This window comes from Balaenoptera musculus, chromosome 1, assembly GCF_009873245.2.
Source record: "Balaenoptera musculus isolate JJ_BM4_2016_0621 chromosome 1, mBalMus1.pri.v3, whole genome shotgun sequence".
Taxonomy (NCBI): domain Eukaryota; kingdom Metazoa; phylum Chordata; class Mammalia; order Artiodactyla; family Balaenopteridae; genus Balaenoptera; species Balaenoptera musculus.
In genome coordinates, this window is record NC_045785.1 from 87,866,396 (window position 1) to 87,890,356 (window position 23,961).

The 23,961-nt window shown below is 37.3% G+C and overlaps 1 protein-coding gene across 1 annotated transcript in view; it reads left to right on the forward strand.

Annotated features, from left to right (window-relative positions):
• The window catches only part of PALMD (palmdelphin), a 53,638-nt gene that overhangs the window by 22,324 nt on the left and 7,353 nt on the right, over nucleotides 1–23,961 (forward strand). The window contains exons 2-6 of the mRNA XM_036859188.1: nucleotides 913–993; nucleotides 6,101–6,225; nucleotides 23,403–23,517; nucleotides 23,655–23,688; nucleotides 23,810–23,923. Coding sequence (XP_036715083.1) covers nucleotides 913–993; nucleotides 6,101–6,225; nucleotides 23,403–23,517; nucleotides 23,655–23,688; nucleotides 23,810–23,923 — 469 coding nt within the window. The remainder of the gene's footprint in view (nucleotides 1–912; nucleotides 994–6,100; nucleotides 6,226–23,402; nucleotides 23,518–23,654; nucleotides 23,689–23,809; nucleotides 23,924–23,961) is intronic.

Below are 23,961 nucleotides of genomic sequence, written 5' to 3' on the forward strand. Positions count from 1 at the left end.
CTTGTAGAGCACTATGCATCAAGCACTGTTCTAGGAGCCTTTGCATATATTAGCTAATTTAATGCTCATCTTATGAGGTAGATACCCTTATTACTTCCATTTTACAGATGAGGTAATGAGGCATCAAGTTAAGGATTTGGTCCCAGGACACACAGCTAGTTAATGGCAGAGCCAGAAATTGAAACCAGGCTTTCTATATAGTATACAGGCTCTATTTTCTAAAAAGTACAGCTTCTGTGTATCAATAGTTATGCTATCTGGGATTTTAAGGTATTGCAATTTAAACTTGGTGAAAGATACTATACCTCTCCATGAACTTTTTTAACCTCTGCTAGAAGCCCTCTTAGTGTTAACATGCATTATCTGATCCCTTTTTTTTTCTCTCTCTCTCTCTTCCCATAGCAAGGTTTACAGAAGGAAACAGTCTCACTTTCTAGTTTCCTCGCGTTCTAATGCTCTGTAGGCTATCCTGTTTTCCCACATAAGCAGATCTTTTACCCAGTAGTTTCTTCAGCCTTATGCCAGGAACAGTCTCTCTCCTCACAATGTTCCCTCATGCCTATTTCAAAACTCCCTCCTATTTCAAAATTCACATTTTCCATTGCATCTCTAAGTAGCTCAATCTTGTTAGACTTAATGGGGAAGATAGAAAAGATGAGGGGGGAAGGAAAGACATTAAAATATTTTTAAATTCTCTTTGAAAAAGCACTTTATATCATTTTCCATCAGTAAAATGCTTTGAATGTCTCACTTTGCTCTCCTTTGCCTTGAAATAGGAGTTTCCAAAGCAGCTTCATACCAATGCCAAGAGCATACCACTGGCCAGCCATTCGATAATGACAGCATCCCCAAGGAAACATACTTAAGCAAATTGAAAAAAAATAGATTATGTTGGAACACTTTTTATTTCAGGATAAAAGAAAAATACAGGAAGAAATCTCACAGAAGCGTTTGAAAATAGAGGAAGAAAAACTAAAGCACCAGCATTTGAAGGTAACTTATGACTTTAATTTCATTTCAATGATTTTGCATTCAAATATTCTAATTGCACTCAAATTTCAGTAGTAAAGATGCTTTAGGAAGGAAAAAAATTCCAACAGTTATACTAACACCCTAATAACCATAAGGGAAGCCAATAAGCTAGTAATATTTGCATATGAGACTAATACCTCCTGGCAAACATGTGGAAAATTGAAAACATGGTTTTATTACTTTTACCCTTTATTACTGAATTTCCTCACTTTCTTGGGTAACCTTGAGAATTCAGTCTCGATAGTTTGGCCCTGAATACAGTCTTGCTTAACATCCCTCGGGAGTGGATCCAGCTGGGAAGTCTCTTTTGAAATCAATGAAAAGCCAGCCCTTACCCAGGGCGTGCAAAGCAGACAGTGTCTGGCCTGCTCAAGGATTGCTCGTATTTAAAAGCTCAGTGCAATGAATTCAATGCTGTTTGAGTGTGGTTCAAGGTTCTGTTTTATTTTGTTTTGACAGAACATGAGATCATAACCAAAAATAAACCTCCATTTTTAAAATCAGACTTTACATCTTTCATGGGTGTGGTCATTTTGTAATTTAAGCACATTGAGTCTCACATTTTATTATGTAGCTTAGTCATAGGGTGCAACCAAATGACAAACAGGAGCTCCTTGTGAACAGGCCCAAGCAGGAAACTACTTACCTGGCAGGGCTTCTATCCATAGATGTAATAAATCCCTCAGTGAAACAATGCCGCACACTCGTGGGGTCTACAATCTTTTGGTAAACTTGCGGAATTCAGCTAAATCCATCTTTCTGTTGGATCAAGTAACCACCTCTTGAGAGAAAAAAGACACAGTTTAGGATTCCAATTAGCCTCAGTTCTCTGGATTCTGTTTGCTTCTTTGCTCCTATACAAATTGACATTTCCAATGTTTGATGAATAATTTCAATGTGTAGTCAGTCTGCTATCATTACAGTTTGTCACATTGAATTTACATGAGTAGGAGACATAGCCAAGAAATGCAGTGTGTACTCCCAGAATAATCAATGAAATAACAAATTTTACCAAGTCATTTTGATACAAGTCAAACGAAGTCAAAAGCAAGTCTACAGCAATTTTTGAGATAGGCAATTTCTAACTCCAAAATCATTCTCTCTCTCTCTCTCTCTCTCTCTCTCTCACACACAAACATACACACACACACACACGCAATTTGGATCTCACAGTGAACTAATGACTGCTTCTGAGTAATTGCTATCCTTGCAGAATGAGTAGCCAAACAACATTAGAGTTCACAGTAGGAGAAAAGTTTTATATATCCTCTCTGTTCATTCTAGGAAGTAAGTTTCACACAGGAAAATTCTAACACACTGAGAGGTCCATTTCTGAGGTGACACCTCATTTCAGTACTCAACAAAAACAGTCCGAAAAGTAATATATACTGTTCCCTAGAGGTTTGCTTTCTGGAACCCAGAAGACCTCTTCTAATCCAATCCAATCAAAGCAGGTATCATGCTTTGGACTGCAGCACACAGTTGTGCAGATGGTTTACTGCGTAAAGTTACCTGAGAGAGCGGGGTGCTGAAATCCTGCCCATACTCCCTTGGAACCGTGCGCTCTGGCACAGGGCTGCTTCTGTCTGGAGGACAAAGTTTCTTTCTCTCTGCACAAAAGTGCTGTCCACCTTCCCAAGCTGTGCACTGACCTGAAGGAGTAGGAGTGGGGAACTGTACCTTTTCCTAATTTGCATATTAATGCCTTAGAGACTAGCAGTGGCCTTGAGAGTTGTAGCCCTTCTGCTTGCAACCTAGTGGGAAATTCAAGGTTAAGTAAATAATTAGCACAAGTTAAAGGATGATTTTTTTAAATTTAAGCATAAGTGTAAGCATTAATAATTCTTTAATCTGGGGTGGTCAAAAAAGGTTCTGTTAAAGGTGTGGGATTTAACCTGAGTCTTAACTGATAAGTAGAAAGCCTTCAGTCAATAAACATTTATTAAGCACCTATTACGTGCAAGGTACTAAGCTGGACATTAAGAATATAAAATAAGTTTGATCTGTGCCCTTAAATGGTAACTGACACATAAACTTATAATGACATTTATACTGTGATGAACACTGTATTCAAGGCATCAACTGCAAAGGGAACATAGAGGAGAGAATGGCTGTTTCAGTAAGTACATTCTTCCAAGTTCTGCAGAAAATGGTTGGCTATTCCAACAGCAACTAGGCACAATTCCAAAATAGGGTTCAAAAATGTGCAGAAGTGTTCTAAAAATTGATTCCAAAATATCTTCACCAAGTCAAAAAATCTCTGTTGGCTTCTGCAATTACCAGCCTTTCTTTTTTTATTTTCTTCTTCATCCATTTGTCTCCATTCCAGTGACTATCCTCACCACTTTCCCGATTGCAAATTATTTCATTACATGTCAATGACTCACTTTAAACAACACAAATGTAAATATTTACAAAGTGCTCCTTCTGTATGAGCAGTACACACACTTCAAAATAGTTGTGGTAACTCACTCTAATATCCTTTAGCTCTGGAACCTGACATTCATACCAATGACATCCTGGAAAGGGAGTTTCCACGGCCATTAACAGCATTCTCACATTCAAACATTCTGAGACTTGTCCACTCTTGATCTTCTTGCCTAGTATTCAACCTAGAAAACATTTCTGGAAGTCCATTTAAATCATGGTATGAAAAACTAATTTATTCTTAATGTCTCCTGTAACTGCTGTGCAGAATATAGAAGTGCTTCAGGAAAACCTTTCCCTAAAAAACTGCCAGAAGATCTACTACCTGCATGTCACTTATATTTTTATTTAGTTACTATGGTTTTTGATTCTGAATGTCATTGTTGTGAAATAGATTTTATTCTATTCCTCAATCTCATAGACTAAAGCATAAGTCTAAACTGTGACATAAAGGCAAAATAACTTTGTGGTTACCACAATATGTGATTATACCATATCATTCTGATTGCACATCCAAATTATATATTTTATATTTAGAGGCAAAAAGTTCTCTGCCAGAGTTAAATGACAATTCCTGAACTATGAACAAAGCTTATAAGGCTAAAATTAAAATTATTCTTAGTCCTAACCAGACTAAGAACCAAGAATGAAGCCCCAACATAACTTAATTATGTCACAGGAGCCATTCTCCACCCTCTACAACTCAGCATCATAAGACCATCCCATCTGAGTGTTTCTTACAGTGATATGGATGTAATTGACTGAAACTATCCTTGTAGGTGGTTTGTAAGAACTGTAATTTACTTTGATGGATGTCATCTATATTCTTTACTGTGCATTAGATATCATCATATTCCATCAAATAAAAATAAACTAAAATCAAGGTAAATTCTTAAATGCTGATATATTGAGATTTTCTTGGCATATTATCAGGAAATAAATCTTGACCTTTATTAATAATATTTACTGTGTCTGTGGGAACACATTTTTACAAACAACTAAACAGCTATAATTAAGGGAAAAGATACCATTGTGGGAAGGAATCTGGCTACAAACTGGAATAATACAAACTGCTTTTATGGGGTGTGTTGTCCACATGCAATTCCTTGAAACTCTGAAAAAAACCAACACAAATATGATGATCTGGGTTGAGATCATTACTGACTTAATCTAGTGGTTTTCAAACTGTGTCCTGTGCATCTGTAGGCTTCCAGGCCCCCTAATTGCTTCAACGAGAGCAGGCCACATTTCATCTATTCTACAAGTTATAATTCCAAATAACATTTATTTGGAATTAGTGTAATATTTTTAATGATTTGAAGAAAAATTGCCTTAGTTAAAATAAACTTCCTTTGGTAATTATCTACCCCAATCAACCTTATTTAAATTTATTTTAAATTCAGAGGTATTTACATTCCAGTTGCTTTAATTCTGTTTTTTAAAAAAAAAGCATGTTTTTAAAAAAAGACAAATATTCCTCTTACTTGCTTTCATTCTAATCATGGTGTTTGAGAGAGAAGTGTCAAAAAAATCAGGAAAATTCCCATTCTTCTCTCCTCACCATTTTAGAAACAGTAAGTTCCCAGGGAATAATTATTGAACAAATAATTTACAAAGGTAGATAGATATATAGTGACAGTACTTTTCTTCAGGAAGAAAAGAAGAAACTCAAACACTTTGAAAATAATATCTAACAGTTTTCCCTTGAGATACAGACAGGATGCTAGCTAAAGCCCCCTGAAATTTACAGGTCTTCTTCATTTGCTTTGTCTTCTTAGGCTCAAGTCCAGGAATGTAATTCTTTCATGCAAATTCGAGGGGATTTTTTTTCCACCTGATGAAACATAAATCTTTTTTGTTTTATTAAAGTTGACAAAAATTCAACTCACAAATATTTAGACAGATCGGTGAACTTTATCATATGATTGGGACGAGTAGGGAGCTGAACGTAAAGGATATCTAGAACCAAGGAGGCTCTCAGAAGAAAGAAGGGGTACTGGGTAGGCAAAACAATAAATGTCAACCACAGAGCCTAAGACTGTCATTGAATTACTTTAAGATACAATAGCAATCTCTTGTTTTGCCCACCATTCCAATTAATCCCACAAAAGATTTTTTTTTTTGGGAGGGGTCACTACGTACTGTCACTGGGATGAATAGCAAATGGCTTCAAGGAGCTTGCTACTTTGACACAAGATATACACCCATCAACCCAACAAATCATAGTAAGACATCATCATGATGAGGTCCCTACATGACTGTTAAAAATACAGTAAACATACAGTATAGGTAAACATACACTGCTGTGTGATTCTGAAGAAGGAGAGTTCCCTGGGGGTGAAGTAAGGCTGGGGGGGGGGGTGGGGGAAGATGCAGAGGTACGACAGAGATCTTCATAGAGAAAGAGGACCTGAACTAGACCTTAGGAAATACATAGGATTCAGATACATAAACCCTGGCTTTAGAAGGGGGTCAAGAAGGGTGCAAAGTAGGAAACTATCAGATTTATTCAGGCAAGACAGTGAGAGAAAACAATTTCTCTTTAATATTTCCACTATTGAAATTAATAAGATTTGAAAGCATTCAGATTTTGGAATTTTTGATTGATATAAGAACATATATTTATGTTTCCTGATATCAGAAAAAGGCCTTGAGGGAGAAATGGCTTCTAGATGGAATCAGCAGTGGAAAAGAACAGGAAGAGATGAAGAAACAAAATCAACAAGACCAGCACCAGATCCAGGTTCTAGAACAAAGTATCCTCAGGTATGGCCCTCTCTGAGATACTCCACAACTACCTTTATTTTGACTTTGTCCCATGTTGAGTGTATAAAAGCCATTCTCCTTTTTAGGGGCACAATCAGATCTTCCATTTGGATTTCTAAGACTAAGAAAACACACCAGGAAACAAAAACAGAAATTTTGCTGTAAAGGTCCCCAAAACATAACAACACGAGACTCATTTTTAAAATACGTATGGGTGACTTACCCATAGCTCTCTGAGCCCATTTCCTCATCTACAAAATGGTAGTAACATTATCTATCTTTCAGAGTTGTTGAACAGATTAATAAATCCATGTGCTAAACTACTAGCACCTACGTGGCATTTGGCAAGAGATCAAAAGCAGTTCTTCACTGCCTCAACCCACTCTCTCATCTTAGGACAGGTGACAGTTATAAGGGTGTGTGCGGACTCTCCCCCCATCACACCTCTTCCCAGGCCCTCCCTAGCCTCAGCCATGATATTTTGGAAGAGAAGACACTATAGGACTACTTCACTAACATTTTCTCTCTTCTACTTCTCTGATTGGTCACAGGGGTTGACTTCACTTCTCAGTGTCCTTTCCTGAGCGTCATACACAATTAGTACAGACTCAGCAACTTTGGATATAGCAAGTAAAGTTTTTTAATTGCCTTGGCTTAAAATGAGGTGTTGGACCTGAAAAAAAATTGGAAAGCTCAAATATAAGATGGGATTATTAATATTATCACAAAGTATAGATAGCACAGAAGAAAAAGATGTGAGAAATGTCAGAATCATTTTCTAGCCCACACATGGAAAAAAGATGGAATTTTTTGTGGTATAATAATGACAATAATTTAAAGCCTACACATCTTTGAAACTTAGGTAACTTTCAAAGCCTCACTCACTGCAAATTTGTTATCTTTTGTGAGGACCATAGGAAAGACCGGGAAGATAAAAATATCCAGTAGCTGTGCTATGACCACATTTTGTCCATACTCACCACACTATGTAAACAGATTGCATTAGGCCTTAAATTGACAACATGGAAAAAAAACAAACAAACTTTCTTTTTTCAACTGATTTTTATTTTACTAGCTTAATTTCATACACTTGTATATTTAATAGCTAAAATCATTGACTGCTCATTCTTATCTAGATGTTTTTAAATTAACAATTCTTTTAAAGTTATATTTTATAATTGAAATGTTTATATTTATAAACTCCTCAGTTGTTTGTTCAAAGATATGAACTGCTGCTGAATGGCAGATAGTAAATACTTTTAAAATAACTCAATAAATCAACTCTACAGTTTGGAAAACTTGATTATTCGTAAGGCATCCCTTAGCAAAAGCTTCCTAACAAAGTCTGGTTTAGTTGATGATTGCTTTCCTCACCCTTCCACACACAATCCTTATCTCTCAAGGAGCTCTGAATTTAATCCCTGTAAACCCTTGCCCTGCACAGACACCTCCTTTCTTCCCCTCAGAGCACCTTCTTTGGAGTCTTTCCACATACTGAACACCTACGACTTTCTCTGCATCTGATGATAAATGAAGTAGCTACATATACTCAAAGTCCATTAACGAGTCTGGGCTGCTTTCTGAGTAATCCAAGAGAATTTACTAGGACTCTACTGATTGCTTTCAGGCCTTGCCTGAATGCTCTGAGAATCACATAAGCTTCTAGTAGTTTTGGTAGTGGCTTGCCTAGTTAGAGCTCCTCTGTGACGAAAGAGAGAGAAAAAGAGGGAGGGAGGGAGGAAGGAAGGGAGGGAGGAAGGAAGGAAGGGATGAAGGGAGGAAGAAAGAAGAACAAAAACAAGGGAGAGAAAGAAGAGGAGAAGTAGGAGGAAGAGGAGGAAACCTATTTGCTGAGCCATATTAGGTACCAGGCGCTTTGCATATATCATCCCATTTAATCTTCATAACCCTATAAGGCAGGTGTTATGATCTTCACTTTTTGCAGAGATTAAAGAATTCACACTGTTAGGAAGTGGCAGATCAGAGACTACTTAATTTGACTATCCAATGCTGCCTATAAAATAATGGCACACAGCAACCTCTGTAGACTAAAAAGTCATTATCTTGTAAGAAGTCTTTGAAGCATGTTCTGTCCCTTGGTTCTGCTTTCTCCAAACAGCCTTTACCACAATCAGGATCTTCTTCCACGTCCAATTAATGTCTTTGTTAAACTACCAATTAAATGTCTATTCATTACCCAATATCTGGCATCTCACTGCGACTTTAGTTTAGATCTTTAGGATGTCATTAACCCATCAGTGCTCCTTTATTAACACCAAACGATTTTAATCCCCAAATATAAATAATAATAACAGTAATGGTTCATTTTTAAATGGCCTTGTGCAATTTACAAAGCACTTGCACTTCCATTAAGTCATTTATTACTCACAGCAATCCTAGAAAGAAAGCATCAACACCTCCATTTCATAGATGAAGAAATATGCTCAAAGAGGATAAGGGACTTCATTAAGATCACAGAGCCAGTAAAGGATAGATTTGGGTCTCAAAGTGAGTCAAATTCAGTGCTCTCCAGCTGTAAAATTAATAGAGAGCTATAGATGTAAACTCTCTGGAAGTAGTACAATACCTGACACCTAACAGCAAACTGCATTGTTTAAGGAGTAGTCCTAAAAAGATGTATTTGCAAAGAGCTAGTAAAGAATTTGCACCATCACGACCCATAAAGGCATGTTTATCTCCTTTAAAATGTGCAGGGAACAGAACATTCTAAAGCAACCTATGGAGACAAAAAATAACTGTGCATTGTCAGTATTCAGCAGCCTCCACTGCTGCCTAGCATTATAGAAATCACGTTGCCAAAGCAGCTTTACCTGATAACTGAACATTTTTTCCTCAGGTATTTCTAAAGCTGCTAAATAATCAGGTACATGTTTTTAAATTCATTCTTTTTCAGAAACAACTACCCACAGTGCTTAAGAGGCTTTTATTACCAGCTAAATACAGTGCATTTTCCTGTAAGCTCTGAATGGCAACCAAGCCAACTGATGAGGTTGAAGTAGGCAGAGCCATCCTCCTTCCCTAAGCAGAGAAAGTATCCCAATCCCTGAATGTGATTTATCACCCGACTTCGGTGCCTGCTCAAGGGTAACATTTGCCATCTGCCAGGCCTCTCAGCTACAGGATAAGATTTTAATAGGCACATCAAAATAGAAATGTTGCTATTACCTCAGAGTCTGTAGCAAGGCCAGACTGCCCATGAAGTTTGCATTCCTTTTACTTCCACGGTTTCACGCGATGAACTGAGAGAGCGTGGTCTTTGGCATTCAAATTCCTGTTCTGCCGACCATAGTTCATAAGCCTGGCCATGTTCTTTCATCTCTTTGGGCCTCAATTTCCTTGTCTGTAATAGTGGACCATCATAAGCCACTTCACGGGACTGGGATGAGTGAAACAACTTCACGAGTGCCTGACACATGGTAGGTGTTCAAAAAACATTAGATACTATTTCTTATAAGGAATCAAAAATAATTAAAAGAAGGACACTGCCTAGAGCTTTATCTGGAGATTTTCATCTTTTGGCTAAGATCTCTCATTCCTTTATGCTAGTACAAAGAATCTTTTTCTTTGAGTAATCTGAGGTTATCCCCCAACTAAGATTCTTTCCATATGGAAAATAATTGATGGATTTTCTTTATGGTTTGAAGACTAAAATGTTAATAATATCAGTTAATTTTTACAGAGCATTTGTGGTAGACCAGGCACTGTACTAAGCACTTCATATATATTATTTCGTGAATTCTCACAACCATCTTATGAGGGAGATAACATTTAACAGGTGAGAAAACTGACATTTATAGAGGCTAATTTGCCCTATGTCATACAGCTAAAAAATTAAGAGCCAGAATTTAAAATCGAATTAAAAGTCCTAATCATAAAAGTAAATTGTGTCTTGGATCCATAGCAAAATTTTACAAAAGTTAAATCCTATAAAAGCTATCCTCTACAGATTTTTAATTTCCAATCCATGCTATCGTTTCACTCTTATATGCATCATTTTATAGAGACATTCATATGACTCTTTATCATATTAAAAACACTCAGAGGTCCCCTGACTCACACATAACCTTTAAGTAAAGTATGCCTTCATATTTATCCTCTCATTTTTCCTTTCAAAGAGAGGCAACATTTCAGAAACTAAGTGGGTTTCCATAGTTCTTGTTTCTGAGTCACACGTTAGCTCTGGAACAATATTAGTGAGCACTTTGACTTGTGCCCTGATTAATACCTTAGGAGAAAACGTTCCCAGGAGGAAAACTGTATTGAACATCTTCTGAATCATTTTGCTCAAATTAGAGTTTCAATTTGCCTCCCAAATGAGCCTTGCTCTTAGTGTGACCAGTGAACCCTTTACTTCCTGATTGTAGGCGCAGGGGCAAATCCAGCACTGACTTCTCAATCCAAATATCCATGTGCACAGATTTATAGGCTGAATTAGAAATCCTGTTCTATCACTTCTGCTGCTTTCCTCCATCCAATACCTACACCCAAAAGACACCCCAAGCACCCTAAGAAGTGTCCAAGGGAGCTATGTCATTCACTTGCTAGGTTCCTCTTTGCTATCTAGCTACCCTGCAGTTCTCCATGACTCCCTCTGCCAAACTGCCTTGCATCAAGCTCCCTTCCAGATACTTGCTACTTTTTGTACTGTGTCCAAAGACCTCTGACTTCAATTGGAGCACACAGAGTGCCTGAAAGAAATGTCATAAGCATAAAATGCAAAAGGTTAACTGCCAAGGAGAATGATGCAAATACACTGCATTCCCTTTGAGAAGGATTATCTACTTCTGATTAAATGTTCCCTAGTAAGAATTTTTTTTAATATTCCAAAGTACCCTTCTGACCTTCTGCCTTTCTTTTTTTTTTTTTTTTTTTTTTTTTTTTTTTGCCTTTCTTTAATGCACTTTCATTCATCTCCAAATAGGCAGAAACTGCCTTCCACGTATCGTACTCATGGGAAGGTGCACGTGAAGCTTGGATTTCTATGTGATTGTATGTCATGAGAAAAGCTGGATAGTGGGCTGTTATAGCAGCTATAGCGAACTCACATCACTTAAGGGAAATCCCTCCACAAGTGGAGATGGACAACTAGAAAATACACTCTGCTCAACAGCGTGTAGAGCAATAAACTACTCAGTTAACTCAAAAGATAGCAGGCAAGATTCAATTTCAAAAAGGAACCCGAAGTACTGATGTAGAAATATAAAGCTTAAATGACTTTGTTGCTGGTTATGGTTTACCAAAGTTTAGCTCATTAATATTTCTATCCAAGTTTAACTGCTACCTAATGTTCTTATCTACCTGTACAAGCCAATTGTACCTTAGTGAAAATAATGTCTCATCAAACACAGTGGCACATGCTGCATGGAAAATATCAAAGGCTAAATGTTTCTGTCTTCCTGCTCTGACCCAACCAGCCACATCTAACATCACACTGCATGGAGATAGACAAGCTGCTCTTCTGTGACAACATAAGAGAAGATAAAGGGAAAAAAGGCAAAAAGGGAGAAAAAAACCCCACCATTTGTTTCTTCTTAAATTTGCTGTTGCCTAGAAACACACAAGAAATTATTCTGAGGCAATTATCTCAGTCAAAATCATTCCAAGCATGTTTTTCACTGCCCATATTTGACTAACTCGTTTACCAGATTTGTAATAGTTCATCTGTGGTTATTTTTAATTTCCCAGATATTCTGATTATTTTTAATTCAGGAGCTTTTTAAATTTAACAAAAAGAGCTAAGTTAACCAAATTTTCAGCATAAAAAAAGGGGGAAAAAATCTATCTCCCCCCACAAAAAAATACAATTCCTAGCACATAGTAGGAGTATCTATGACTACATAGCTTAATAAATGAATGAATGATGGATGGATGGATGGATGGATGAATGGACTTGAAAATACCACATATTTAAGGAGACCAGATGAAGATTAGACAGTGATTTGAATGTTAATAAACTGCAAAGGAATGTCTTGAGATTTTTTAAAAAATAAAAAATAAACACCCAACTATCTTGAGTCAAGGGCAAAGTTACATGGCTATAGTGCCCCTGGTTTTTGAGGCAATTGTTGATAGCCTGTTTTACCATCTCATCATTTTACTTTCTCACTTTCCCCCTTCTTCATATGCTCTTTTTATTTCCTTATCCCTGCCTTCCAGCATTCTCTCTTGCTCATACCTGCCAATCTTGTTTATATGTTAGTAGAAATAAGGATTAAATGGTTACCTGGAATAAACACTCCCCCACCACAATGGTAAGCTGAAAGGTAGATTAGAATAACCTCTGAGAGTCCTCTCCTCACCCTACTGCAATTCAGTAACAACAGCTATCCTTTACAGAGTACATATTATGTACTAAGCATTATTTTGAGAATGACAGTTCTCTGAGCGGAGTCTAATTAGCCTTGTTTTACACATACAGACACTAAAGCACAGAAAGCTATGAACCTTTTAACAACTGACCTATAAGTCACACACAGATCTTTCTGACTCCAGACCCTTTCCATCATGCTTCACCCTGCTTATTCTTGATTCATTTCAATGAACATTTATTAAGAACCCGCCACATATAAGTCTTTGTTCTTCTAGAGGAGATTTAAGAATCATAAACTCCTCAAAGCAAATTTTTATTTGTTAACCTCTCTTTACATCCTTTAACTTTTCAATGTACTTTTACATTAAATATCTCATTCAAAACAATATTCGGTAACTTGAAACACAAGTTTAAGGCCGTTAACAGGGATGTCATAGATCTTTGGCTGTATTGGCATGAGTAAAGAAGGAAAAAAGGAACAACTGAACAATCCAGAAAGTGGGAGGAGAGTTCGTTTCAGTGATCCATCTTCCAGGTGGCGGTCATGTTCAAAAGCAGAGACTCATTGTGTTAGAGAAAGAGTCTGTGCTGCCATAGGGCCTAGGCTTCCCCATTCCCCAGGAGAGTCCCCAGAGACTAAATTTATAGCTCAGAAAACTTCCACACCACCCCCTTGCAATGCATCTTTTGTCTGACATAAAGCAACTGTCACTTAGTTCATTTAGACCACCCCAGGCTAACTGGTCTTTGTTGGTTATTCTGTGTTATACTGAGGTAGGAATTTATATTTTTGGTGTTCAAATAATAAGAGTCCTGTTCTTGGCATCAAATATGAACAATTAACACTAGGCGCAAAGTCAAAATGAAGTGGATAGAAAGCAGAAAATATAGTGGCTGCTCTATAATACTGTTAGAGATAAATGTTAACAGTTACAAGACACTAAGCCAGTAATTATTTCTGAATGGAGAGAGTCACTGGCTGTATACATCACTGAATATGTTTTGTCATTTCATAATATGGTTACAAGTAGTATATTCACTAAAAATAGTTTTCCCCTACAACTTATTTTCTTTTAAGAAAAAAAAGCTTTCCAAAATCATGGATAAGCATATCTGCAGTTAACTTGCCATGACCTGGCTATGACAGTATTTGAAGGTCACTGGCAGAACATCTGAGAAGCCCATAACTAACCAATTTGCCATATCACACCAACCTCCCAGGTGTACGTTTATTTGTGTTCATTTGAAAATTACATTTGTAACTTGCACATAAAAATAGCTTATTCTCTGAAAACCGGTTTGGATTCTTGTTTTTCATGGCAAATGCATACCTTAATTTACAAAATATTATTCTGAATGAGAGGGTTTGGTTTTCTACTAAATCAATCTCTTGAATGCCTACCAGGCAGTTTCAAATCATGATAGTATTGTCTGCCCATAAGATAATTGTTAATATTTACAATTATATTAGGAGATGAGATTCACCCCTGTAAAATCTGCTCACATGTAACTATAAATTATTCAGCTTTTCTAAACATCTGCTCTGTTCCAAATTATCAGAGCAAACTGACACTTGTTTCAATGTCACTGTTGGGCCAGCTCTCTGCTTCTAGTTATCTTGAAGCTACTGTGCTGTATTGCTTGTCCTGTTCTTCAGTGCTCAGGGTTAGAGGCAGTAGATCTGACTCGGGGGCAAACTTAGTGTTTGCTGTATGCCAAATGCCCTTTAATTCTCTGGCAGGCTTACCCATGGCATTTGATTGTTTGCACTGGTGGGTTAGAGCTTTCTTATTATACATGCTCTTCGGCAAGGGCCGATTGAAAGGCAATTCTTGTCCCATGTCCACTCATAGGAGCATTCTTCATCTTTTTTGATATACTTTTTTTTCAGTTTGGTGAAAAAATGTGCCTGACATGTAGTAGGTGCTTAATAAAAGTTTGTTAAATGTTTGATGAAAGTTATTGGACCCCAACTTTAAAAATAAAACAAAACAGCCTACCTACTACCGATTACATACTCCCAATTTTATTTGTAAAATATAGTTTGACATTCCCATTGGCCACATTATCTGTAAAGATAAAATATCTATAACCTCTGACCCATTAGTAATAATGTATCTGCCCATTACATGTGATCAACACACAACAGTCAAGGATACCTGATTAAAGTCATCAACTATGTGTATTCAATAGTATCCATTGCGATTTCAGAGCAAATTTTTTAGATGAGTTATGATTGAAAAATAAAATGACTCCCTTTTTTCATTGCAAACCTTAGCCATTCAATATTAACTAGCTAATGTCAACACAAACCATGTCAGATTTGATATATCATTTAGAAACATGTAAATTCTTTAACCACTAGGAGCAAACACTGATTTATTATTCTATTGTTACTGGTGAACTGCCTGAAATGCAAGATACTAATGATTAATTCTGCAAATCAACAAAAAAAATTATGAAAATATTTCATAAAATTTGTCACACCAAGATTCATCCTCCATAAGGTTATGCAATAATTAACATACTGGTTTTTTTCTTTAAAAGCCTCCAGAAGAACAGTGGCTTAAACAAGATTAGAAAGGTTCATTTTCCTCCTACACATAACAATCCTAGCTGGGAGAAATTCACGGGAGGGGAGCAGCGACATTACATGAGATGATCAAGAGACCCTGTTTCTTTCTGTGTTATTGCTTTGCTACCCGCTAAGGGATGCCCTTGGTTGTAAGGTTAAAGGCAGCTGACCATCACCACATCTGCATTTCAGCTTAGGAAGGGGAAGATAAATGGAGGGCAAACAGCTCTAGTTTAAGGCTATGACCTGAAAATTGCATAGGTCACGCTTGCTAATATCCTATTGGCCAGAATTTAGTCACATGACATCATTTCAATGCAAATAAGACTGGGAAACATAGTCTGTAGCAGGGCAGCAGGGAGACACATAGAACTCAGGGAGTTCTATTACTAAAAAGAACAGGAGGAATGGATTTGGGGAGAAATCAGTGTGTTGTCAAAGCAAACTAGCATGTTCTTTCTTTAATTAAATAGACATTGTTTACTAAACTGCATTTATTAAATAGACACTATCCCCATAAATGTTATGAAAATTCTAATAATGCTGGAGCACTGCTTTTTGTGTTCTGTCTAGAACAGTATTTTCAAGGACAGGTTTTTTGTTTTGTTTTTTTTTTGGAGTGGAGCACATTTATTTTATTTTATTTTTTGGGGGGCTGTTATACATGTTTATTATCTTTTTTTTTAACCTCTTTATTGGAGTATAATTGCTCCACAACGGTGTGCCAGTTTCTGCTTTATAACAAAGTGAAACAGCCATACATACACATATATCCCCACATCTCCTCCCTCCTGAGTCTCCCTCCCATCCTCCCCATCCCACCTCTCTAGGTGACAGGTGTGTTTCTGATGCTATATTAACACCATGCTTGCTCTAAAATCATTGATATCAAGGTTGAAGATCAAATCCAAAAATGGACCTGGTAGGTTTTCTCTTTCACTGGAGTTGTCAGAGAGGGCCCTCCTCTCCCTAGAAAACTGAGGAAGAGAAAGGAGTAACTAATCATTATTTAGGAATTCCTCTATGTCAAGCCCTGTGCTAGAGACTTACAAACATTATCTCATTTACCTCCTTAAAACAACCCTTTGTGAATATTGTTCCTCAAATGAGAAAACTGAAGCTTGGAGGGGGTCAATAATTATGCCAAGTGAGTTAGCTTTGATATGAGCTTACTTTCTGTTTCCATGGGTAGAGCTGGGGGAAAAAAGTGGACCTCCTCCCACCAAAAAAAACCTCACAAAACATAGGTAAACCACCAGCCACATCCTGTTCTCCCAAGATTCAGTGCAGAAGAAAAGAAAGAATCTCTGGCCCAAGGGAAGAGTCAGGGATTACAACTACTTACAACTCTATGTTGAATTCAACACCCTGTTGGAGGCAAACATATCTGAGAGCCTTTAAGTCCCAAAAAGAAACTGGGCCCTTCTTTGTCTAGCCTGGGGTGGGGTTGGAGAGGTGGTCCTAGCACTTCCATCGACTGGGTTCAGAGGTACATCAATAGTGGCACAGCCTGGGTCTAAGACCTGCTGACTCAGGCCATCCCAGAGAAGTGGCCATTTGGCACTCTCTTTATGTAGTCCTGGCTTTTAATAAGAGAGCTTGTGTTACCGAGACATAAGTATTAATTCATCAGTACTTTCAAAGTATGTATCTAAAGCCAGTCATAAATTTAATTTCAAACATAGCATTGGTGATTACATTCAAATTGTGAAGTTGTAATCAAATTGTATAACCAGCTTTATATTTAAGACCTAAAGCTTCCATTATTTTGAACAATAATCTTGTGTCCAAGCAAAGAAAATCTCTCTATAAAGTAGCACTAGGTTAGAAAACCTCAGACTCTTGAAAAAGACTATTCTAAGAACTCCTACCAAAAACCAAACTCAAGCAGCCAAAGAGAAAAATGACAAAGCCTGGACTTTAATCCTGGTCATACTGACTAGACCACTAAGCAGAGAAATTCTCTGCACAACAAAATCACTCTAATGAAGATCAGGAGAGAAATATTAGCTTTACAGGTAATGAGTCAGCACCGTTACATTGTGATAGACCCCAGCTAGCATTTCAATCTTCACTTTATTATCATAGAAATTTTAAAAAATCCTTTTATACTGTTGAGCAAATGAATGCTGTTTGTAAGTTCATAAGAATCCATTTTTTAAAGTTTTGTTCCCATGGTGGCTAATCAGCAAGGAGTTCAGAGCTCAGGCTCTATAGGCGGAGACTTGATTTCAAATTCCATCCTGTCACAGGCTACCTGTAAGCCTCTGGACCAGTTGTCTTTCTAGGTGCCCAGTTTGCTCACCTGTTGAAAGGAACTAATAACAGTACTCATGGGGGTTGTTGTGAGGACTAATTAGGCCAGTGCCTGGTACGGTGTAAATACGCAGTACATGTTAAATGTTGTTATAATTGCTAACAACTGAAATACTGTAAGGTAGGGCATAAACTTTTGAATTTTTTTCTCTTGATTTCTCGTTTGTTTAGCGCCTAATAGCAAACTCCGTCAGGTTGTTAGTCCTTGTTAACACCACCAAAAACTGAAAGAGATAAATGGACCCTTAGCAGCAGAAAAATTGCCTTCTGAAATAACCCTTTCTTGGCGCATGCAGCGTTAATGTGCTGTCCTTTTTCTAAGACAATAACTTGCGTGTTGGAATTGGATTGGGGATATTATCTCATGATGATTAAGGAAAATTATTACTAGAACAGTGCATGAAATGAAAGCTACCTGCTTTCACCTAGGGAGCTCTTGAAAATAACCCTCTTTTTCTCCAGCAAATAAGCAAGGAGAAGAAAGATTCCAATAATGGATAGCATTACAAATCCTTTTTCATGTACTTTGCTTATCTAAATTGGCACGTGATGCCTGCTCACCATCTCTCAGAAACTGACAGAGGTACTAACTCATCCATCAGACCCCGCCTAACAGCCCAGGAGGCACCAGGAAGGATATTTCTCTTTCTCTGCTGCCTGTTTCTCGCCAAACTGAATCAGCATTTCTAGGAGCTTAATTCCCATTTGGGAAGGTAATACCTTCTAGAGATGGGGGTGGTAGCACTTATGGAAATTCTAACCCATCAGCTGAGAGATAAGCAGGTGAAAGAGAGTTATCCCCCAGCGACCTACCCAAAACTTTCCAAGTAAAAAGAATTTAGTTTTATATATGCATGTATATACACATAAATTTATATTTTTATATGTAAAACTAAAATTGTATATATGCACACACAAAAATACAGACATACATATATACATATATGTGTATACATGAATGTACCTACACACACATACAGATATATAGATATATATTTCCCCAGTTCTTCACTTATACTTGCTAAATTTTCTCTCCACTCGAAACCTTTGGAAAAGGATTGGATATGAGGCCCTAATTTAAGCCCTGCAAGTTTTTGGTTTTGTTTTGTTTTGGGCTGCACCACACGGCTTGTGGGATCTTAGTTCCCCAACCAGGTATTGAACCTGGGCCCTCAGCAGTGAGAGCATGGAGTCTTAACCACTGGACCGCCAGGGAATTCCCTGCATTTTTGGAGCTTCAAATCAGGGTTAAGTATACTCTCAATTATGAATGGTCACTGAGCCAGGAAATAAATATATATTTATATATAGAGAGAGAGAGATTTGAAAATCAAGTGAACCCAAACGATAATTTTAAATAAAAATAGGATGATCAAATTCTATTCAAAAAATAATAAGTTTGGATTCTATATTACAGCTAAATGGAAGAGAAAAATAATGAGGAAAAAGTAAAAATATACCAGAGGTAGATATTTCAAAATCCCTTGTAAAGCATGTATCAAGCACCTATACTACACCAGGCACTGTATTAGGTGCCCAGCGTTTCTCCACTTCAGCACTATTGACTATTTGAACCATATAAGTCTTTGTTGTGGGGGACTGTGCCGTGCATTTAGAACGTTTAGCAGCATCCCCAGCCTCTACCCACTAGATGCCAGTAGCACTTCTCAAGCTGTGACAACCAAAAATGTGTCCAGACATTGCCAAATGACCTCAGAGAGGAAACTGCCATCAGTTGAGACCCACTGTGCTAACTATACAAAGATAGCACCTACCTACCAGTTGTAATTTTTGTTTTATGTTCCTTAAGAATCCTCATTCCTCAAGAACTTGGTGCATCATCTGGTGTAGAGGTTGTGAGACCTCTTCTTCTACTGCTGGGCTACCACAGTGCCTGCCCCTCTGAGTTCTGGTCTTTTGAGGGGGTAGACTAGAGAGGAGCCGGTTCCTTATCTTCAATTACTATTTCCTAGGTCTCCCATTACTTCCACTGACATTCTAATCTTTTAGAAAGCTTTGTCAGACAAAAAAGTCTAACGTTTTTCTCTTAATAATATTTATGTTATCCACAAATAATATACAGAAGTATCAAATCAACATAAAAAATAGCATACTGAAGTGAGAATTTTAAGAAATGCTCTATATGAGTAAGCATCTCCTGGCAGAATTTTGCAATTCTAAGTAATTAGCACCAAGATACTTCCTTATTAACCTATTTAATAGAGAGTTGGTTGTAACTAAGTCATAAAGAAGAGAAAAGGGGTGTGTGTTTGTTTCTATTTTGTTTTCACAAACATATCATGATGTGTCATTTGACGACAACCTCATATTAATTCAGCTTTCACTGAGGACTTGAAAACCTTCGAAAACATTCATTAGCAGATACTCTGACGAGGTTAGCAGGCTTTCAACCTCATATTCTTACCATGTTAGTCTAAAGATATTCATGAGAACTACATGACATTATGTTAGGCATGGGCCTCTCTACAGAGGAAAACAACTACCAATACCAGTGCATTTCATACTTCCCTGAGATGTAATTGCCCAGGCAGACCAAGAGCTCTATCTCTGTGCCCCAGGAATAGAAAAGGGCAGAGACAGGAGGAAACTAGCATTTGCCAAGTGCTCGCTATTTCTTTTATTTTATTCCTTATTAAACCCTACGAAGTAGATAACATTGCCCAGACCTCTAAATGCTTAATTGCCCCAGGATTCAGTCCTTGGAATCCCTAACTTTCTAGGAAATCTTATCCACTCCTATGGCTATAAATACCAACTCCCAAATTTATATCTTCAAACCCAGACTTCACTGAGCTCCCAACTTTTATATCTGTCCTCTCCATATCACCATTTGACCGTCTCACATTTAACATGTCCCCACCAAGCTCCTTCCTTCTCCTTCCCAGGTTAGTTTGGTCAATTGCATTCACATTTTTTCAATTATTCAGATTACAAAAATTGGAACCACCCTTGACATCTCTCTTTCTCTCACTTCTCATATGTAATCTATCAACATAGCCTGGCAGCTCTTCCTTTGAAATATTTCCAGAATCCAATCACTTCTCACTCTTCTACCAGCAAGGACCCTGGATTAAGCCATCTTCTGAATTATTTCAACAACTGAGACCTCCATGTTTGCCCCCCTCCAGTCTATTTTCAACACCGCGGCCAATGTAATTGTTTAAATTTTATGTCTTGGCATGTTTCTCCTCTGCTCAGAATTCCCAAAGGCTTCCCAAAGGCCTTACCATGCAGAAGGCACCCTATGATCTGGCGGCTACCCCCTCTCTGACTTTATTTCTCACCACTCACCTCCTTATTCCCTTGCCTCTCATTTCAAGTTTTGAAATTACTCTTCCCTCTCTATGAAGCACACTCCCCCGACACCCTTGTGTGTCCCTCCCTCATTTCCTTCAATCTCTACTCAAATGACACTTTGTCAGAAAGACTCCCCATCACCACAGTCTGTAAAATAGAGCCCCTTCCCCAGGCACTCTCCGTCTCCCTTATTCTTCTGTTTATAGTCCTTATGCTACTTTTTTCATGGAAACATTTTTCTTCATAAATAAATGTATATATGTGTGCATATACACATATTTGTTTATTATGTATATATATTTGCATATATGTGTGTTTATAAGTATATATATGAGATGTGTATATGTATATATATGTATATGTGCGTATATGTATATATATATACTTATATGTATATATATAAAGTCCAGGGCTAGATTTGATCCTGGGTCATACACACACAACATTTAGAGGAGTTGGCAAATCTAGCCCTGGCCTACTTTTTATATAGCCATGAGCTAGAAATGGTTTTTATATTATTAAAAGGTTATAAAAGGGAAAATATGAAAGATGAATATGCAACAGAAACCAAATGTGGCCTGCAAAGCCTAAAGTATTTACTATTTGCCGGCCTCTGTGTTAGTGTGTTGTCCACTAGAATGTAAACTCCTTGAGGGCAGGAACTCTGTTTTGTTCACTGTTATAACCCAGCAAATAGGAGAGTGCCTGGTATAAAGTAGATGCTAAACAAACATTTTGAATGAATGAATGAAGACAATGAGACTTAGCAAGGTCTGGTGGCTTGTCTAGGGTCACCCAGGAACTTGACAGATGAACCAGAATTCAAACCCAGGTCCGCCTGGTTCCACAGCTGGAGCCTGAGGTCCCAGAGCTTTATACAGCAATGACTTGAAGCTTCTTGTTTTCTACCCAAAAGCCAGCCCCTCATTAGACTGTCTCTAACATGCTGTCAGGTAAAGGACCCTGCAGAACAGGACATGGAGTAGACATGGTGTATTGCAGAAAACCTTTGATAATTATACCATAATAACATTTACATCTGATATCAATTATATGTAATGTGCTTTCAAATACATCACTGCTTCTTAGCTTTACCGTGTTTCTGTATAAAGTAAGGCAGGTGCTATATTCTCATTGTACATGTTACAAAACTGAGTTTCAGGCAATTTAAAAGAATTGGCTCTCACAAGTAGTGAGTAGCAGAAACAGAATAATCCAGATAGATCACTTTCAGTATAGCACTTTCTACTGTACCAACCAACATATATCCCCACAACTCTACTAATGGGCAAATGTGCTCCATGGACATGGAGGGAATTTAATAGAATGGCATCACATCTCAGTAACTTCTAAGAAACCGGAGGTACTGCATTTTACTTGGAGTTCTGTGATATGCAAGAAAACCTCCTCAGCTATAAACAGCCAACTACCAACAGTCAGAGGCAGCAGGAGAGTCAGAATTTTGAAATGAAAGCAATAAGTAGGAGAATGATCTGCTTGACCATAGCTTGGACTTTTACTGGTGTGACAGTAGCACAGGAATTTTTAGCTGCCAGATGCATGACCATCTTAAAGAAGGAAGTCAAAAAAACTGACAATTATCTTAGCTGACACTAATACCCACAGCTGTCATCTCCTGAACTAGCTGCTATATCTAAGCAGCCATCCTTTGAGGCAGCTGATTTGAGAGCTCAGAGTATTTGGCTGAGAAACTACATGTGTTTCATGGCTGCCCAGGGCCAGCTTTACTAACTTTGTGAATGCTGGTGGTTGTGTGTTTTTATCCAGGATAGAGGTCACGATGCCATACCCTGGAATTAACTTGAATCTGACATGCAGCTCTAAACTAGTCTAGATACCAGCTCAGAAAGCAACAATCTAATTTCAAATGTCTGTTTCTGTCCCTACCAGTTCCCTTATACTTTGTCAGGCCATGTGATAACATTTTTTTTTTCTAGGAAACGTAGTCTCTATAAACAGCAGCAGCTGAGGCCACTGTACTAGATTTTGTCCATTTCTCACCTCTTCACTCTACTCACTATAATATGGTACAACTTTTAGAGAACTGTGAAATTAAAATGAAGTGTCATTTTCAATGTTAGGATATGCAGGGTTTTTAAGTGTTAAATAGCTATGACTTTAAATCAAATTTAATAATTATAATGTTACAAAGTGTTGCTTGGCTAGAAAATAAAATTATAATGTTTTCTCCAAACAATTTATATGAAAACTTGTGTAAGAAAAATTAGCAATCTACAGGATAATGACAGATGGACCATTCCTTTTGGTCCAACTTTAAACTTAAGTCTCTTTGTAAAAGGAATCTCTGTTTCATGTGGAAGTAACATTAGTAGTTGCAATGAAGAAAATGGGACCAAGGGTCAAATATTTTACCTAAGAATCCCCTTTGTCAAAAATAAAAAATAAAATACTTTAATTGAAAATTGTTAAGCCAAAGTCAGGTATTGGGTATCTTCTATGTACTTAATGTGATGTTTGGTGTGATGCTAAGTTCTTAGAAGGTATCTGGATACTTTCATTCAATATTCCAAGTAAAGTTTGTATATGGGGAATATATATTTGAGAGCTCTGTATTTGTACTGTCTTAAGTAATATAAAGTATATCTTTTTGTTCAGACTTGAGAAAGAGATCCAAGATCTTGAAAAAGCTGAACTGCAAATCTCAACCAATGAAGAGGCAATTTTAAAGAAACTAAAATCAGTTGAGAGGACAACAGAAGACATAATACGGGTAGGCATTAGCTAATTTTAAAACTGAATCCCTCCCAAAGTGATTCCACAAACAGTATATAATTCTTCAAAGTATATCCACATTTAGAATTTATTTTTTAAACTGTATTAATCATGGAGAATTCTTTTTTCTTATAGTCTGTGAAGGTGGAAAAGGAAGAAACATCAGGAGGTATGTTTTTGAGCAGCCTATGCTATGTCTAACTAAAATATTTTTTGATAAGCCCACTGAAATTTTTCCCTTTATTGTAAATATATTCTAAATATATTTTAAATTAATATTAATTTTACAGAGTCAATTGAAGACATCTATGCTAATATCCCTGACCTTCCAAAATCCTACATACCTTCCAGATTAAGGAAGGAAAGAAATGAAGGAATAGAAGATGATGAACAAAATAGAAAAGGTATACGAAAAATCTGTCTTCAATGGTAGGTTCTCAAA